This window comes from Equus quagga, chromosome 10 (genome assembly GCF_021613505.1).
Source record: "Equus quagga isolate Etosha38 chromosome 10, UCLA_HA_Equagga_1.0, whole genome shotgun sequence".
Classification (NCBI taxonomy): Eukaryota; Metazoa; Chordata; class Mammalia; order Perissodactyla; family Equidae; genus Equus; species Equus quagga.
In genome coordinates this window covers 37,560,531-37,580,410 of record NC_060276.1, presented here as the reverse complement: position 1 = coordinate 37,580,410, position 19,880 = coordinate 37,560,531, and the positions used below count along the sequence as shown (strand labels likewise).

The following is a 19,880-nucleotide window of genomic DNA, read 5'->3' as shown; positions in this document are numbered from 1 at the left end:
CCTTAGCTCCTTTGCCGAGGTCAAGCATCTCACGTGGACAGGTGTTAAGGAGAACAGGTGACCTGGATGCTGTTTTCAGAAGAGGGAAGTGGCCCACTTGTGTTTATTTGGTTCCTCTCTTCTTGCTCCCTCACGTGTGTACGCTGCCCTTTACTTTTAGGCCTTCTTGGGGTATCCTTCCTCCCAAATCACCCCCTCAAGCTGAGGTTGTATGTTAGTCGTCACCTCACCGCTCACTCTGAAGCTGTCATATGAAAGCAGGAGAACAGAGAAGGATGATGTAGGGTTGAATCCTGCTTCACCCTAATAGCCGTGTGACTTTGGGTAAGTCACGTAAACTGGCTGAGTCTCAACTTCCTCACCCGTACAATGGGGGATATTGTGATGGTTACACAAGATCATGGATGTAGCAGAGGCCTGCCACTTAGAAGGTGCTCATGCGTGTTCAATGAGTCAGAAAAACAGCACCCCCAACCACACGAGGGGCCCCTAATACCCACTCCACTTACACTCAGTCAGACACTAGGTTTATTTTTAGAAAAAAAAAAAGAGCAAAGTTTATTGAAATTTCAAGCTACATTTGAAAAATCAAAATCCAAATCCTGGAAACATACATCAGGATCAGGTGTCAGAAAGTGGAAAGTGTTCACTGAACCCGCTAGAGACAAGCTCCCTGAGCACGTCACCCAGGCACCGTCAGGTCAAAGCCGTTCCCTCGTCCATCCCTTGTCCACATGAGGACACCAGCAAGGCAATCATTCTGTTCACTTGAAAGTTTTCCACAAACATAAAAAAAAAAAGCGGAGTGTTTTGAATGGCAATGTGAAGTCCTAGCTGATCTTCTCTCAAACCCATTCTTTGTAGTCAGCACCAGTGAATGGTGGGTTTGGCTTTCAAAAGAGGACCTCACAAGTCTTCAGGGGACAGATGGGGCAAGGGTTGCAGCAGCAAGGCATCTGTGGCCACATTCAGAGGCTGGCCCCCTCCCTGTCTTTACGCTTTAGTCTTATTTAACCTAAAGGACAAACTGGATCAACTTGGTAAATGGACACAGTCAAAGAATTAGCCTTAAGAGATAAGGAACCAGTCAATATTCCCAAAGCTGGTTAGGCCCTTCGACACGTAGGTGTATGTGTATATGTATACATCGCTACACTAAGATACAGATCTAGCCCTATGGGTATATATGCGCATGTATGGCTATATAGAAAAACTATGCCAATACTAACCAAACAGAACTTTGTAAGCGGTCATCCCAAAGCCGTAATCCCACACTGGGCTGTGCACAAAGCCATGCATTAGACCATATTAACCAACAGAAGGCTGACTTGGCTCAATCTCTCCCATCTGTGGCCCTGCCTTGGCGAGGCGGGGGAAAAGAGAGAGGTTGCCTCTGCTTAAAACACAAGTGGCTTCTTCATAGGAACAGTCATTGTCAGGTGAAGCTGCTGAAGATGTCCATGGAAATGAAAAACAGACCCCTGATACTTTCTGGAACTAACTGGCGTCACATCTCAAACTACCTTTCTCCTTTGCCAGTCACAGCTAAGTTGCCCAGGCTCTGGGAGCCCCTAGGGCGCGGTGGCATTAGAGGCTCACTGGCTTGGGGTGACAAGACCCCATGCAACTCAGCCTCCAGGGACTTGCTCTTTGTCAGGGGTCTGTCACTGGAGTGGACCCAGGTGGCCATGTCCTTGGGACATCTCTTGGCACCAGCTATGCTAGGTGTAAAGTTCTCCACGTGAGATGACGCTTGGGGAGCCAAAACAAACTGGAAAGAACTAGGTAGAACAAGTTTAGTGGCTCTGTCCACCCTGAGGACAGAGCCACTTACACCGCAGAACCACCGGGGGCCTCAGGCGCTTGTGGGGTTTCAGGAGCTGGCTCTTCAGGGCTCAGACGGGACTGGAACTTCTCCAGCTGCTCCGGGCTCGCCAGGGTCTTCAAGAGGGTATTCTCACGCTCCAGCTGGGAGTTCTTCTCCACCAGCTCTCGGATCTGCTCCTTCAGGATCTCTACCTCCTCTCTCACAGCATACATCAGATGATTCTTCACCAGATCCTGTCACGGAGGAAATCACAACAGAGCCATTCATTAGCCATCATGGTCCCTCTGCAGCAGGTTCACCTTGCCACTGGGGAGACGGCGCTGTCTCTCATGCCACCAACCTCCAGCCTTCCCTCAGCAGCCCGTCAGCACGCTGGCCCTGCAGCGCTATTTGTCCTGCGCCTTTCTCTGAAGCACTGAAACCCTCTCTCAGGAGAGCTGCACGATCGGCCACGCGTGCACTGGGAGCCCGTCTTTGAGCTGCAAAGGATCCCCCTGCAAGTTTCTAATGACTTTCAAAGCTGGCCACTTAGGACCTTTCAGATGAGGCTTCTGCTGGTTGCTATATCCCCATTTCCACAGAAGGTCCTGCGGCTGGCCCAGATCCCAGGGAGCACCCGCAATGCACCCCAGACTGTTTGTCTGCTTTACAAGTCTTCACCAAGAGAATAAAATTGGCTATTTTGAAGTCTCCTCCTTTCTACGTGACCCAGCACACACAAATGCAGCTGTCCTGCAGCCTGGCCTGGCAGGACACTAGCCCTGGGGGAAGGTACTGGGATTGCTGCATCCTCTCTGAATTCCACGACTGCACTGGGGGCAGGGAACTGTCATTAAGCTCCAGGGCACAAATAAGTGCCAGGCGCCCTGACGCCCTGCAGCCATTTTGGCCTCTACCTGGTAAAGAGAGGGAGAAGGGGTGGGGTGCTTTGTTTCCTGTTTCCTCCCAACTCCTGACCCCAGCCCCTGCTCTGCAGAGGCACTGCAGTACGGGTGCATCCAATGAGCTCTGGCCCCTGCCAAATGCGGACACAGACAAATGCAAGTGTCTGAGCTCCCTGCCTGCCACAGGCCAGGAGGGAGCCAGAGGCTGTGGCAAAGTCCTGGGATGGAAGAGGGAGGAGGAAAGAAGGGGGCACAACAAGGATAGACTGGAAATGCCCTAAAAGGTGCCACTCTGATGAGACTCTACTTAAGGCCCCCAAGGGGATAGGAGGCAGGCTGGCGGCTTCCTCAGGCTCTTGGCTAACGGCTTTTGCACCCACCCCCACAGTCCTGCTCCGAGTTACATAAGCAGCAGCTCAGTCTGGGGATGGGAATGACGCAGTGATGCCACTCACCATGGCCTGCTCGATCTTGTTGTCTATGGCCACCACGCTGGCTCCAGAGGCACTGCCAAGACAAAAAGCAAAGCGACTGAATTACCCACTTGGTTTCACTCTGACGGCCTCGCAGCTGTGGCCCAAGTCCTCCATCTGCCCCAGCTCTTCCTCTCTCCTGCCTCCCTGGACCAGAGTTCCGGGCACTCTGCCCCCAGGTCCCTCCCTGGCCCCTGCAGGAAGCTGCACCTCCCCACCCAGGCTGGCTCCCCACCGCCACCACCCAGAGATCCGCGTGGAGCAGCGCGCGGGTCCTGGGCGCACGGGCTAGCGTGGCCTGCTCGGCCCGCCCAGGCGACATGCAAACAATAGGGGCGCGCGTCCCAGGGAGTCCCCTGCCGCCTGCCCATTCCGGCGCCGGCCCAGATCGTCCAGGCCAAACCTACCGGGGCTCCGAGGCTAGCTAGGAATTCCTTCCCGGCTCGGAAGCTTCCGGCCTGCTCCTCAGTGGCGCACGGCGCGCGGCCAGCCCCCTGCCCAGCCCTGCCCAGCCCTGCCCAGCCCGGCCCCGCCGCCCTCTGCCTCCAGCCGCCTCTGCCTCGGGCTGCAGCAGCTCGGGCGCGTAGCGGCCGCAGGGACGCTCCGACGGCGGATCCCAGCGCGGCGGTGATGCCCCCCTTCCTGCGTCCCCTACCCCCGCCCCTTCCCAGGATGCTGCACCGCGGGGAACGGGGACCGGCAGCGCACGGCTCGCTCTGAGATCCCGCTCGCAGCCCAGCCCCCGCGGGCGCCCCAGCTGGGGAGCTGGGGCCAGTGATTACCTGTTATCCAGCTTAACGGAAACCACATCTCCTCCAAGCAGGGAAGAGAAGAAGGAGATGTTGAAATTGTGCAGCTGATAGACCGCCACCTCCATGGGGGTCTGATACATTTCGGTGTTCATGGCTGGGCTGCCGGGGAGCTCTGGCCGGACTGGGCGGGCTGGGCGGCCGCGGCTGCTGGCGCACTGCACGGGGCTGGGCTCTGCGCGTCTGGCCCTGGGGCTAGGAGGGGGGCGAAGGCTGCCGAGCGGACCCAAAGCCAGGCAGGCACTCCAGAGTTGAAGGGAAGTGACTCGAGGGGTGTCACCTAATGTGTCACAAACTCCACAGCCGCCAGTCCAACCCAGACTCAGAGATATTTCGGCTCCTGCTTCTTTATATAGGAGGAGCCGGCTGCGTCACATGGCGTCAGGGGCCATGCAAATGAGTCCTGTACCGCTTTGTGGCCCAGTTAAACCACATCCCCTCCCTGAACCTTAGGCTGGGACTGTAAACAGTTCAGCGCTTTCTTGTGCCAACTGGCATCTACAAAGAGGGCTCTGGAGATTGGTAAAAACCAAACTGGAGCTGATTTCTTAAAGCAATAAGTACGAATGCCATAACAGGAGGTAGAAAGCGTTCAGTAGAGGGTGGGGCTGGTTTTAAAAGCGCTGCTTCAGGTGTCAGCCAGCGTACCCCCGTGGCTTGGCAATGCTATCGCCTACCACACCCCCTGGATACTCAGCATCACCATCAGGAGCCTCACCTTCTTCCCACCGGCTACCTTCTCATCCTCTGTCCTGCACACACCTGAATGTCCCCTCACTTAGACAGCTGGCCTCCTGGCCTGCCCCCAACCCCAGCACCTTATCCACTCACCTCCTCCTTTGGATGTATCTGTCTGTGTACTGACACATGCAGAGATCTGTAACATGCACAGGGTGCGTGCACAGGTCTGAGTTAATCTGCGTGCCACTGTGCATGTATAGAGGAGAGGGTCCAGGAACTCGGATGAGAGGGGGAACATGTACAAGGGAGCAGCTAGGGTCCAAGTGGGTGACAGAGGAAGTGGGGAGGAGACAGTAGGGGAGTGGGCACTAGAGTGACCACAAGATGCCCGCCCTTTTCTCTTTGGTCTCCACACCCTACTCTGCAAGGAAAATACATTCAACATTATCCAGGATCTCATGTCTCTCTCTTTTTTTTTTTTTGTGAGGAAGATGAGCCTGAGCTAACATCTGCTGCCAATCCTCCTCTTTTTGCTGAGGAAGACTGGCCCTGAGCTAACATCCGTTCCCATCTTCCTCTACTTTATATGTGGAACGCCTACCACAGCATGGCGTGCCAACCAGTGCCATGTCCGCACCCAGGATCCGAACTGGCAAACCCCGGGCTGCTGAAGTGGAACGTGCGCACTTAACCGCTGCACCACCGGGCCGGCCCCTCATGCCCCTATTTTTAAAAACAAGATTTTGTTACTTTCCTGTAAACAGCAAAAGGCAACAAAACTATCAACTGAGGCTATATATAAACCGTCCCAGGAAAACACCTGCCCTATGATAGGTCCAGCCATACACAGGGTTAGAGGGTATTTCAGGAACAGATTCCAAGTTCACAAGGAAAACGAGGTGATTGTTGCCTAGTAGGATTTACATATGCTTCCATCAAAATATATTTTCATTTTTTTCAGCCTCAGGCTTAAAAAAAAAGGCATCAGAGGCTTGAGGTCCTTTTCTCCTGCTCTATCCTAAGTGAGGCCACCTGGTGGACAGCAGCAGAATTGCAGCAAGAAGGAGCGGCCTAGACAGAACAAGGGACAGGTGATGCAACTCCGAATAGTATTTACACCAACTCAGGGCCATAAGGAGAACATCGGGTTCCACCACATATACAATAGTTTGGATGAAGTCGGGGCCAGTACCCACGAATCAGTATGTGATTCAGGCTGTGGTCCAAAGAAATACCCTAATGCAATCATGCTGTTGGAAAAGTACTAGGGCCTCTTATCAGCAAAGAAGGTAATTATTATTTGCTTCAGGATATATCTCCTAACCAGGTGCCTGGCACCGACACCCTTGCCAGGGCCCCGGTTAAGCCAAGTCTGAAGGCCTTGATTTTCTCTAGGCTGCCAGTGCAGTTATGCCACTGAATAGCCAACATTTTTCACTATGATGTGGGGTTCCCATGGGATCCCACCAGGGGCAATAGGTGTCTAAGGGCTATTCTATTTGCAAAGGGCTGACAAATCCAAGCAAACTTACTGCACTAGCCCAGGACGGTTTTTCTTCACCGCAGTGTGGGGGGAGACTATCCCAATGTCAAGATAATCTGTTACCTTTAGGTTACTGGCTCTCTGAACGTGGTGTTTGCACTAAGCTGTGTGTAGCAGACAGAGCAAAGAACAGACTGTATTTATAGGTCATCAAGAATATTAGCCGAGAGAAAAAAAAAAACTTCTTAAATCAGGAGCATAATTGATTTTGGAATTCCCTGCTATCTTAATCTACCTTCCATGCCACATAGAGCTTTCTTGGTCCAGGAAGCGTCTCTGAGTAGATCTTTCGTTGGGTTGTAAATTCTTCCTAAACTAACTCTTGCTACCTACCCCAAGATTCCAAGGGAGATGATGAAGAGAAAAAGGGAGAGATAAGCTGAGTTAGCAGGGAAAAACACCACCAGGAAAACAGGGCATGGAGCAGAAGAAAGAACAGCTCCTTCAATGGAAATTCCCTTATATGGAGAAGGAGGCAGAGAAATCAAGGTAGTTTGGGGAGGGAAAGGAAAAGAGGTTAAGTTTGTTAGCAAGGCTGCATTTAAATTGTATGTTAATTATACTTCAATTAAAAATAAGCTGAGTTTGAGACCCACTGACAATTAACAGCTACCATTAACTGAGCATTGGCTATGGGCCAGACCCTCTGCTGGCTGTGCCAAAAAGCCTGTGGTATAGGCGCTGTCACAATGATTTTACAGATGAAGAAACCGAGACTCCGAGAGGCTACCTTGCCCAAGGTGGCACAGCTAATAAATTGTAGAGCTAGGATTCCAGCCCACGTCTTCCAGACCTAGAGACCAAGTTTATTCCTACTACACTTACTAGTGGGACAGGGAGTAGGTTTGTTGAATGAGTGAGTCAAGGCACTTGGGGGTTGGGTTGGAGGTGCCAGAAGGGTGAGGAGGAGGAGGAAAGGGTGAGGGCCAGGAGAAGCGCTCCTAGGACTCCAGCAGCTCTACTATTAGAGAGCGGTCCAGAGACTGACTTTGAGCCCTGGGAGCGCAGCTGGCTCTTCTGACACTCCCGGCAGGGGAGAGCAGCATTGGGGGACGGGAAGAATATTCAAGGTGTCCCACTGAGGTTTCTAAGAGGTCTGTGCTCACCCAGAGCATTTCAAAAGGCAGCCACGCAGTCCTCGGAGAAAGCGCTGTCTAGGAAATAGGAAATATCGACTCAACTGGGTCGCTCCCAGAATGGACTATGTAGACCTGGGGTACACAATATACTGTATAAGGTATGGAGTCTTGAAATAATAATCAGAGTCCAGTCCAGTCAAACCTCCAGTTCCTAGGGCCCCACTAACTGGCATCCTTAATTAACTCTTTTTTACCCCCCATTCCTGCTGTCCTCAGCTTTTAGGAGAATGAAGCCAACAACAAGAAAACAAGCTCATGTCAGGGATTTAGTTTTAAAAAAACTTCGAAAAGATGGCCCAGGTTCAGCCCCCACTCAGCCAATCTCTCCTCTCCTCTGCACCTCTAGATGGCCCCGAGAAGTGATCGCCCCTGAACCTTGTGATCCTCCATCAGCAAAAAATGGCTGGATCTCAGCGCTCACTAAGGAAAGACACTGTAAATGTCCCTGTAGAGACAGTTTCAAATGGGCAGGTAGAAGGAGGAGGGGGAAGAAGTAGGAGGAACCCAAAAGATTTTCTGCTTAACCCTCGGTGCACCAGAAAATTCCTCAGCCCAGAAGAGCTGCATCAGGCCTTGCGGTGAGTGAAGCTTGCGCTGCACAACATAGCTCTACGACCTGATCCAGCTTTTCTGAGTAAAGCGCTGATCCATGAGGCTCTCAGAGCCCTTGTGTTCTGTGGGGGTGGGCCCCAGGCAGGAAACGGTGACCTAGAGATTCAGTAGCCCAGAAACCCCAACATGTGTAAATGTTTCCAAACTCCCTTTCTTCCATCCTATGATACAGCTGGACCCAGAGTCACTGCGGCCACAGTGCCCAGCTGATGAGCCAGGTCCTTCATCGGCTCTCAGCTGTAGCCCTGTAGCCATGGGATTCTGCAATCAAACTGACACAGCTAACCCTCCCTCTCTCAGGGACAAACTTCTAGACAGAGGATGGCATAATGAGGACAGGGCCAACTCCTTCCATTTCAGGAGACCCTGGAAGCCAACTTCTTCCCTTTGAGCTGGAAGAAGTGTCTCAGCGTTCCCACCGTTCTGTTCCACTTCAAAAGCCAGACTCTCTAGGACAAGAGCCCTTCCTACTTCCAGTTCCCACGGGACAGTGGGACGGAGACTGGGAAGTCTGGGCTGCAGAAGCCGTGGGCAGGATCTCAGCACGCTGATGAGGGGTGGGGAGCAGACTCAGGGTGGGTGCGGTAGGTTGGGGGCGGCGACGAGGGGGAACATCTCACTTCCCTTTTTGTCACACTTGAAGCATTGTGTGCCACGCAGCCCAAAGGAAACTATTTATAGGCAAGTCTTCCTTATTTTCTACAGGGAATGTTCCGCCCAAAGATTCGGCAATGTTGCCAGCAAAACACAGGGTCTTGTGTCAGAAGAAGCGGAAAAAGACACGATGCGAGAGGTGCAGGATAAGCCACAAAACAAACACTGGGTTAGGAGCTAGAAAAGGAAATCAAAAAGGATACTGAGCACTGAAGCGTTAGCACGCAGTTAATGGGATGGCTGAAAAGCAGCCCTCCCACCTACTCCTCCACTGTGGGCGGCCCCTTCCGGCTGCAGCTCGGTCTACTTCTAATTACTTACTTGTCCCTTTTTCTGAAGAGGCTGGGGGAATAAGGAGGCTGAAATGCCATCATTTAATTTGTCGTTGCTTCTCTCTTATCTTCTCTCTTCCCCTCTGGTTCCACTCTAGTGTGGAGGACTATAGACAGGAAGGCCGCTGCCACTTACAGCATTACTTTGGCTTCATGGAAAATCCCCAAAGTCCGGAAGGAGGAAAGCAAGAAGGAAAGAGAGTGATAGAGAAAGTGTCTTATCCTCTGTGGGTCATGTGAACTGCCCTGCATGGCCAAGGCCCACAACCTCGAATTTGAGGAGCAGGAAAACGGGAAGGAGGATGCCGATGCAGATGCAGAAGGCAACGGTGGGAGGGAGCCCAAGAAGAATCCTGGCGGAAATGGAAACTCTCTTGGAAAAGCAGTTCTAGCAACCGATTTGGGCCAAACTCTCGCACTGAATGATGGCAGGAGCAATGAATTGTGCCTTTCAGCTCCCTCCCGGACAGGGTCCCATGTGAGCTTCACAAACAATCTCTGAGTGACTCTACGGATGACAGGCAGAATCAAATCCCATTTTGACAAGGCATTCCACCCCACTCACCCTCATTCAGAAAAGTCAAAAAGTGCTCTTGTCAAATCACCTTTGTCGCCCCAACTTTGGTGGTTAACTATGGGAGGAGGCGGTTTGTCCTGGCATCTCAGCAAGACTGGAAGTGTTGGCAACGTTATCCAGGAATGCAGTTTAGCTCAGTGGATCTTAAATTTCATGAACCTTGTGTCAATATTTATGCCCGTCTCCCTTCCCCTCATGCCTTGCAGCTGGGAAAATTTACCTCCATAATTTGTCTAAGCCCTCTTCTCATTTTCCGCCCTCCCCATTACCCATCTACACGTTTGAAATAGATATTCCTGAAAAAGAGATTGTAAAATTAACCTCAGTAGGGGCCAGCCCTGTGGCCGAGGGGTTAAGTTTGTACGCTCTGCTTCAGCGGCCCAGGGTTTTGCCAGCCCAGGGTTTCACCAGTTCAGATCCTGGGCGCAGACATGGCACCACTCAACAAGGCACGCTGAGGTAGCACCTCTCACAGCAGAGACAGAAGGATCTGCAACTAGAACATATAGCTATGTACCAGGGGGCTTTGGGGAAAAGAAGAAGAAAAAGAAAAAGAAGATTGGCAACAGATGTTAGCTCAGGTGCCAGTCTTTAAAAAAAAATTAACCTTGGTAAATGGAGTCACCTCCTCCTCCCCATACTAGTTGCCATTATCATTCAGTTCAATTCAACGCATCTCAATTAAACTCAACGTTGATTGAATGCCTATTCAAAGCCAAGGCACATTTCAGGGAAATTTAAAAACAGACAGACAAACTGGTAGTACGAGTCAAAAACTGTGCTTCCTTCCTTCCTGGGCCTCTGGCAAATTCAGAAGTGTCCCTACTGGTTAGATCTCAGTGAAATGTTTGCTTCAGGAAAAAGCCTAGGGCTTGGGGTGCTCAGGAGGTACCCTGGGGTCCGGGAAGGCCATACCACTGCCATCTCTAGGCATCACTTCATTCCTCAGAATTGAGTGCTTTGTTCCCCCACCCTGCCCTTTGGCCAGTGCCCATCTAAATGGGGAAAACACCGCAGCCATGAAGCTTGGAGTTTCTGTGGGACCTAAGGCTCCTCTGCCATCGTGGCTGACAGTGCCAGGGTCCCTCACTCCAATTCTCTTCCTTAACCCCTGGGGTTTGTAAACCAAGGGAACAAGGCACATGTCTTTGCCCTCTGAGTTGCCAGTCCTTTCCTTCTGAGAACAGGGTCTATGTTTAGTGCGGGGGTCACTTCTGCCTGCCAACCTCTTGGCACTCCTTCTTTGGCCAGCTCCTTTTGGTTTTACCCTTTTTACATCTTGCCCTCCCAGACCAGTGAGCACCTTCAGGCAGGCAAACAGCCCCCCTCGTCATGGTCCACCTCCTGGGAATCCTGGCCCACTGCAGCCTTCTCAAGGGCTGAGTAAGAAAGCAGCAAGAAGATGGCCACTGTCCATGTTTGTCTGCACCAGCCCTCCACCAGCCTATCCAAGCCAGGGAGACACTGGCAGGGCCTCTCCCCATCCCTTCTGCTCTGTGGAGCAGACCCAAGAGCTGAAATTCCAAGCCATTTTTCCTGGCAGTTGCCAGGGTTACTTTGAGTGGTATGTGAAGGACTTGGGACTATTGGCAAGGCTTGGAAGATGAGAACCAAGATCTTGTTGGGGATGCAGAGCCAGCAGACAAGGGGCCTGTGAAGAGGCCAGGGGCTCCGAGGTGGAGCACCTGGCTGCACTGTGGGCCCCGCTATAGAAAGGGTGACCTCTGAAGTGGTACATGTTCCCTGGGGAACAAAACAACGGTAATAATGCTGGCCTTTTCAGGCGCTTGGGCTCCTGGGCCGTGATGGGTAAGGATTATGAGCCTCCCCAGGCCCTCACACAGTACACTCGAGGCCCTCGCTTACCTCACAGCCGAGCTATTCACCATAGGCTCATGTGAGGTAGCTCGTTGATCCTCTGTTGTGGGACTCTATGACTTGTGAAGAGGGGCTCTGCAGATCATAAAGGGCCTCTGGCTCTCCACCCATCCCCCCCACCTCAGGCTTCCTGGATGGAAAGAAGGCAGCCCAGCTCGGATGGGGGCAGTGGTGGGAGGGGGCAGGGGCCACACTACTCCCAGGACAGAAAGAAAGGAGAGAAACAAGGCAAGCTCCTCCCTGGGCAGGCCCCCCCCCCCCCCCCCCCAGCCACAGGAACAGCGCTAGGGAACTCAAAGGAGTGCTGGGAGGGGTTAAGGAAGGCCTCCCAGCCCAGCCCGATTTGAGAATTGCTGACAAGGAATACATACACCTTATCAGGAAGAAAGAGAAGCATGGAAGCACACACACATTTATGCAAATACTGTCTCAGCGTTTCATGAAGTCTAATTCACAGAGATAGGGAGGCAGAGGGCACCATTCTCTTTCTCTCTCTCTCGGCTGTTGCCAGCTTCCCCGTGACCACAAAGGGTAGGAAGGCCACAGGACACAGAAAGATGGCAAGGCAAGACTCTCTAGACTAGGTCAGAGTGCCAAAAGCCAAGGCCACTGCTCTCTCTGACGTCCAGAGCTGGCTGTGTGCTGTGCAGGGGTCATAGGTGACAGGATCTTGGGGGAAGCATGGAGTGGCAGTCAGGTGGCTACAGAGGGAATCAGCCTGCAGCCTCACACTGTACATCAGGTCCACAGTTTTCAAAGATGTCAATCACACATGAAAATGAAATAGAAATATAAACAAGCACTATTTGTGTACAATCAATCATATGAACGCCTAAGAAATGATTCCCACAGGCTCCGCATGAGGACAGTTCCAACTAGAGCCAGTCTTGGCGTAGATGCCGTATGTGACTGGCTACCTGAAGGGCACTGAGAAAACAGTTCCTCTCAGTCCAAGTTGTGTGCCCAACCCGACTACTGCAGTGCCTAGAAACGTCATCACCCCAGTCATACCTTTGGGTTCTAACGATCACTCCTGGAGTTCTTTACACTTTCAGGAATTAGGAAAGTTTTTTTTCCAATGCAAAAAGTCCTGGGAAAGTGCCAAATTCTGCCACTATCGGTTACGAGTACTTTGGTATGAACTAAATTTTCGTATTACTTTCAAGAGAGTAGTCAGTGGCTGGCCAGCGTTGGAACACAACTGGATACACAACAGGTAAATTGTCATGGTGGGCTGAGGGATAGAAATGGGTCCAGATGAGGTTCTTAAGATCAGGATCGCCTGGGGGAGCTTGTGGAGAATACAGATGTCCTGGGCTCGAGCCCTGGAAAATCCAGTGGAATAGGTCTGTTCCTCAGGAAGGGTATTTCAAGTGATGGGATGCAGCTCTTCTGGCCCCAGCCCATGGATCTGCTTTTGGGAACCACTGACCTAAAGGTGAGAGCCAATACAGGGTCTATCTAAAGAGAGCCCTTGTAGTGCCAGGGTCACCAAGACCCGCTCGTATGACACACTCTGATGGGGTTCAGCATATTCTGGCCTGCTGACTGTTCAGCCACCTCTCTTCCTCTCACTCCTGAAAGCTAGATCAGAACGTGAATGACAGCTGCTGTTAGAAGGATAACCCAAACCCGCTCTGATTTATGAATCAATCTGTGGCAAAGTTTGCCTCTCTGTTTTGACGAACAGATTGCTTCTAAGACACGTCACAGCTGTCGGTGGGAGCTCTTGGCCTGGGAGGTTGGGGCCTTGATGTGGAGGGCAGGCATCCCAGGGTGGGAAGGGAGGAGAACCTCGGAGAGGGAGAAAATGGGGAGGGGCTATTTTTTCTCCATCAGCACAGTTTGGTCAATTAACCAGTGCTACCTCCCTTCTACAGAAGCCAGCTCTCCTCCAGCCCTGTGGCGGTCACTGCCCGGTCAAACGTGGGTCCATTTCGAGGTTGGCTGGAGGAGTGTGACTCATTCCCCTCGCAGGAGCCTGCTGGGGCTGACTACAAAGACTTGCCAGGATCTCTGCAAACATGCCCATCCCCACCCTCATCCAAGCCTTGCGCACTCCCCTGCCCCTAACATTCTCACCACATCCCCATTGCTTGTGAGCCCCTCCCTGGCAAGGAGGCTGCCCCAGAGGCTGACCGGCTGACTGGCTCCCCTCTCCCAAGAGGAATTCACTGCTCTCTGTGGTACACATCCGGCCTGTGTTTTCGTATTTTATTTTATTTTTATGTTTAATTTACACTGCCTGCTAGGTTTGGGGCTTAAATAAACAAAGGCTATGTTTCCCCCAAGGCCTGGACTTCCTGGTTGCCTGTCAGCAACAGAGTGACCCTTTCAACCTTTTCTCTTGCTCCTTGAAACAGGCAGTGTTGGAGGTGGGGTGGGAAGAGAAAGCTATTTTGGGTCAAAAGCCTGGAAACTCTTAGTGCCAGCCTAAAATACCACCCCCAACCCTTCTTGACAACGTGAATGTTAAGTTCCGAAGCCACCTTACCAACTACAGATTTCTTTTAAAGGCCAGAGCAAGACTGTAAGGGTAAAGCACAAAAATGGAAAATTCAAAGTATTTGCATTGATTTTTTGAAAAGCCTACGTACCGACAAGACAGAGGGGCCCAGGTCTTTGCAGGCGGAGCTGCCTTAAAGGCCTATAGACTGAGCAGAGCACGGTGGGCCTGCCTGGGAAAGGCCTCCTGCCAAAGCTCGTACACCTTAAAAAATAAGAGGAACACTGGCCCCTATGTCCTGGGATAGAGCTCTGACAGCAAAGTAACAAATCCTGGTCAACAGTTCTGACATCCTGTTATTTGCTAAAACTAATAATACCATGGAGTTTGTTGACAGAGTTGCAGAAGAGCTAAAGTAAATATGGAAACCGAGGAATGGCCAAGTATAGACAGTTGCTAGCTCAGCAGTGGAGAAGAAGGGAGTTTCACAGATACTCGTTGAACATCTTGGGGCACTCGGGCCTGAGCACGGTTGGGAGATAATCCAGAAGCATCTGTCATGTCACCGGGTGATTTCTCTCCAACAATAGGCTGCTGCAATAATGGGCCTGGCCCATGGAGCTGGTCTTGAGCCCTCAGACAGAAAGTAATGGTAAGAAGAGTAGAGAGGGACTACCCTAGTGCATATGCCAGGGGAGGTGCTCCCTGAGAAATGCAGCTCTTGCACCCATTCTAAGTGAACTTGGTCAGGTGGGAAGACAATATGTCAGAAGGCCAGAGTTCTTTTTCCACTTTAGCCACTAGCCAGATGGGGGACTGCTTAAAAGGCTTCTAAATCCCCTATGCTTCCAGCTCCTCATTCATGAAATGGGATTGATGCTTCCCTCCCCAACATATACACCACACAAGTATATATATTTATGGCCATCCTATAGTCTGGAAAGAGAGATATTATTATATTTTTTTGCAGACTGATGATGTCCTTGACAACAATATATATATATATATATTTGCCTATGTTCCCAGACTTGGTGGACATCCTGTAGGCAGCATAGCCAGGTTCCTTGGAGAGTAAGAAGGGCCACATGAATGTGATACATGCTCCATGATGAGTAAGGGCCCTGGGCCCCAGACACTGCTGGCCAAATGGCTCGCCAAATGAGCAGCCCTATCAATGATGTTTCAAAGTCTAGAGCTTCTAACTTTCTGTCCAGTTCCAATTTTTGTTTCCATGGTTTCACAAGTTATTGATACTGCTTATGGGGAGGGGATAGTTTGAAGGATCAATGTTAAAGTGGACTCAGCATTTAAATTTAGTCTCTTGAAAGTCTTAACAATCCTTCCTTGTACATAGGACTTGTAACTTGCATAATGTTTTGGCCTTGAGGTCCTCTCCAGTGGCACAAGCAGTGAGTAATCAGCAGGACCTCTAGTCGTTCAAGCAGGACCGAAGGCACAGTCAGATAAGACCATGACCAGGAGTGGGCAGTGCACAAGGTCTCAAGTGAGCATTGATTGGCTTCCTAGACTAGAATGCAAGCTCTGCAAGGGCAGGGGCTGATCTGAGTCACCACTGAACCCCCAGGGTCTGGACCAGTGCCTGGCACACAGTCTCAAGGTGGTAAATATGTGCTTAATAAGTAAATAAAAGGTTTGGATAAGTGTTCGAACTTTGCTAATCGCCCCAGTGGGAAGAACTATAGGGAAATTCACAAATTTGCCTTCTGTTAACATTTTAACTTGGAACAATCATTGTCTGAGAGCAACTCTGCAGTTAAAAACACGACAGACCAGTGAAAATCAAACATACTTGGGAAACCCAACCCAAACACAATTTAATTGAGTAAGTGGCCACTAATGGCCTGGAACCAAGGACCAGCCTCTTCAATAAAAGGGATAATTCACTCATATGTGTGCTCCTGGTTCTCCACTAATGCTGGGACTTTGGGCAGTTTCCATCTTTAGCTGGAGGGGCTGGGTCGGTTGGGAACAAGGCACCCACAGGGAGCAGTGGAGGGTGATGAAGCCTGGGAGTAGGGCAGCCAAGTCTCAGCTGGCAGCAACATCAAAGAGGGATTTGGGGCTAGTAGGCCTGATTCTGAGCGAGTGACAGCCATATAACTGGAACCAAGGGGGGGGGGGAAAAAGCCCGTCCTGACTAAAAATATCCTGATGCTTGCCAAAATAAAGGAAATTCTCACCATTAATGTCACCCTTGGGTTTGAAGTCTTGAGGATCCTTGTTAAAATGAAGAGTCTTTCTCAGAAAGGGAACTGTTTAGTTTTTCTCAGAGAAGGAACATGATGACCTGCCCAGCGTGGTCCGAATAGTGGGGGGCTTCTGGGAGAAGTGACCTGGGCTGACTAATTAGAGACTGGTAGGGTGCTGCCTCACAATGGGTTCTGGCTAACTGGTGGCCTTGGGCTTTCAGGGGACAGGCAAATATGCCCAAATATTCCTGGACTCACTGTCAAGAAAGCAAACTGCATGAGTGGGCAGCTCAAAGAGTAGTAGAGTTTATGACCAAGGAGATTGCTTTCTCCTGCTCTTCTCGGTAAACACAAGCAAACTGTTTTGAAGACCCTGTGAGGAGCAACGATATGTCCAAACCTTATTGGGGACATTTATCATCAGTGCTCTCTGTCCACGGGCATCTCATTTGCTTGCTCATCAAAGCATCTTCCCTAGACATATCCTCCTCAAGTTCCACTTACTCATTTATAAGTTGGCAGAGGTGAGAAATTGACCTCCTGGAAGGCTCCGTGACTGATAAGAGGTTGACGTGTTCTCCTTCCCCGGGGTAATTTCTTTCTACCAAGAGACTCCTGCTAACTCAAAGGAATGAGCCTGGGGGTGGGAGTGGGGGGCGGGGAGGAAATGCCAGGCAGAAGGGCAGGTTGCTGGGGGAGCTTTCTTTGGCCATTTTCCGCCACTCTCTGTTGGCAGGTTCCTTCTCTGCCTGTGCACCAGGCGGCCCTGGCGGCAGACAGAATCTTCACACCAGAGCTGGACAGGGCAGCCCTTGCCCCTCAGCATCCCTCCTTCTTGCCCTCGTAAAATTCTGGCAAAACCTCATCCCTGGAGCCCCACTCTGGCTTGACCAGGTGAAGGCCAACTGCCTGACACCAGACAGAGCTGGGCTGATGGAGGGAGGCAGGGGAGGAGGGCTGGGCAGCCCCCCAACACCCCCGGGGTCCTGTCGTGAGGCGCTGACAGCTGGGAGAGGACCTGAAACCAGTTAGCCTGGGGCTCCCAGCCAGCAGTGTATTTTCATCTTGTTTTGACTGGGACTGTCCTCCCCTGTGTAAACAGTCCATGTCAGGGGGAAGAAAATGTAGAACAGCTTAAAATAGGTGGGTGGAATGCATCCCACCCATGAATCACCAGCACAGGGAATGCCCTGCAGGTGGGCCTTGCTTTAAGCAAACCTGACATATGAAAACCTCAATTTCACAACAGGGCAGGGATGGACAGCTGTTAGGTCTTGACCTATCACTGGGAGAACTCAGAGCCACATCTGGTCCAAATAACATCGGCAGCTCCCACATAGTGATTGCTTAGTGGGCACTGTGCTAAAAGCATTATATACGTTAGCCTTTTGAACCTTGTCAAGAGTTGGACAGTTGAAAGTAGGAGATGGGTATCATATTATCATTAGGCCCATTTTGCAGATGAGGAAACTGAAGCTCCGAGAGATTAAGTGACTTGTCTACGGTCACCCAGCTACTAAGCGGCAAAGGCCAGATGTGAACCCCTGGTGTGTAATTCTAACGCTCTGGGCTGTCTCTAGCTGGGCATTTCGCTTCGTTTTGAGGAGATTTCCATGCAGGGCTGCATTCTAGGCACGAATGTCCCTTCCCACTGAAGCCCCTTTGTCACAGCTGCAGGGGAAATGGAAACAGGCTCTTATCAGGGTCAGGGTGGGGAAGCCCTCCGGTGGGGGCTGGTTCTTTCCATTGACTAAAGGCTTTCTGTTCCAATTCCCTGGAAGAGGGGAGCGCCCCTGCATGCCAGCATGGGATGGATCTACACTTCACTTCAGGGGCTGGCAGACTGTTGAAGGATAACTGCTTGATCAGGCTCAGGGAAGGTTTCTCAGCAATCACTACTAAGTACAAACGACTCAGACACCAGGCTGGGGAAGGGACAAAAGACTCAGTATAATCCAGTATAAGGAAAGACCAAATGTAAACATGTATTTTGAAACAAAATGTCACCAATCACGGTGTTGGTGCAAGGTTGGCCCCCAGGCTAAACAGTGAAGCAGGAGTCTGTCTTCAGAACCTTCCTGCTTCCTTTTCAGGTACCTTCCTCTTGCTTGTCCCCTCAGGCGACCTGTGCCCTCCTGCTGCCTGGCGTTTCATGGGGCCCCTCACTCCCGTCGGGGGAGGGGGGTGCCCTGCCATCCGTAGCAATGCCCCCTTTACGGGAGACTCCCAGTCTCCCTCCCCCAAATCAAACGTACCTAGCCTTTGGGTCAATCCTAAAGGACAAACCGGAGAAGTGTGTTTGCATAAATGGCAGGTAATGGCTTAAAAGGTTCTCCTCCGGCAGATCACAGGGGCTTTAAGCCACAGATTTCAGTCAGTGGTCTCATTTTAGGCATGGGTGGGGAGTGGGGGTGGGGAGAGAACAAGCTGGAGAGGGCAAAAGTGGGAGGGGGAGACTGCTCCTCAGTGATCTTCAAATCTTGCCAGGTAGGCCACCTGCACCTCTGACTATAGGTGAGCCTGGCTCTACACAGAGGGATGAATCGTACTCCCTTATACTTGTGCTATATTCTTTCTAGAATGTGCTGCAAAGACCACTGGCATAGTAGTCAGGAGACCTAGGTGCTGGCCTGCTTTTGCCCCTGGCTACCAGAACAATCTTGGAAAAGTCCTGTAACTACTCTGAGCCCCAGTTTCCTTAAATGTAAAATGAAAGGATCAGGGGTACAAATTTATGTTTATCTGGGTGCTTAATTGATGAGCGATACCTCTTTTTAGAATAGGAGCTCCATGACACTATATACCAAGGGCCTGTAACAGTGTCTGGCACACAGTATGTGCTTTAAAAATGGAATAACTGACTGACTGAATGAATGAATGGTGAAAGTAACTTCTACGCTTGTTCTCAGTTCTCATAGCCCCAAGCCTTAATCCCCCATGCAGCTATTTACAGCCGTGCCTCTGTGTGGAGAGGCCCAGGCCAAAGGTTGGGTGAGGCCTTCAGGCCCTTGCCCTTAGGACCATCGGGTGCAGGGGCAGCCTGCACTGTGGAGGGGCAGCCTCTGGACCAAAGGCTGCAGGCAAGAGCTTCCATGAGGCCCAGGAGGCTTGCAGGATGCTGGATGGGGGGTGGTGAGGGTTGTAGGAAGGGCAGGGCCGGTCAGGAGGAGTCAGAAGAGTAACTTTTACACAGTTTTCTGTAAAACGGGAAGCCAAGATAACAGACCTGATGGATGTCTGGGCTGAGGTAGGAAAAGTGCCGGAGTTGCATGGTGACTCAAGGTCAGGAGCTGGAATGGGGCCCAGAGCTCTCAAGCCTCAGTTCACCCCCTTGGGACTGGCCCTTGGCTCCAGGCCAGCTCCCTGAATAGCTCCCCCACCCCCACCCACCCCTCCACAATTCCAGCTTCTTCGGCCAACCTGCTTCCTTGTACAGCGGCTGCCCCCCCCCCCCCCCCGACTCCCCCACGGCTACATGGAAGTCCTCCCCTCACCTCCCTCCAAGAATTCTGGTGCAGTCACCCATTAGAGCTCTCCCAGGCCCGCTGCTGGGCAGACTTGCCCCCTTCTCCGTGTAGCCCATTCGCCTTAGGCAAAAGGGAAAAGTTTGCCAGCACTGCCTGCCTCCCCTCCCCTCCCTTCCCCTCCCAACACATCCCCTGCCCTCCCCTCCCCTGCCCCACTCCATGGCCAGGGCCCTCTCCTAGGAACACTTGCAGGCATTACATATACTGAGGTACTGAGATCTTCTCCCATGCCCCAACTCTTTCCTCCAGCACCCTTTCACGTTTTAACAGGGGCCACAGTTTCAATC

At 51.6% G+C, this 19,880-nt stretch overlaps 1 protein-coding gene across 2 annotated transcripts in view; it reads right to left on the bottom strand.

Annotated features, from left to right (window-relative positions):
• Positions 1 to 527: 527 nt before the first annotated feature.
• TSC22D3 (TSC22 domain family member 3) overlaps positions 528 to 19,880 on the bottom strand; it is a 59,684-nt gene continuing 40,331 nt past the window's right edge. For both annotated transcript variants that reach the window (XM_046673038.1, XM_046673039.1), the window contains exons 3-4: positions 3,168 to 3,219; positions 528 to 2,061 (exon numbers count right to left, since the gene is read on the bottom strand). In XM_046673038.1, coding sequence (XP_046528994.1) covers positions 1,831 to 2,061; positions 3,168 to 3,219 — 283 coding nt within the window. In that variant the 3' untranslated portion in view covers positions 528 to 1,830. The remainder of the gene's footprint in view (positions 2,062 to 3,167; positions 3,220 to 19,880) is intronic.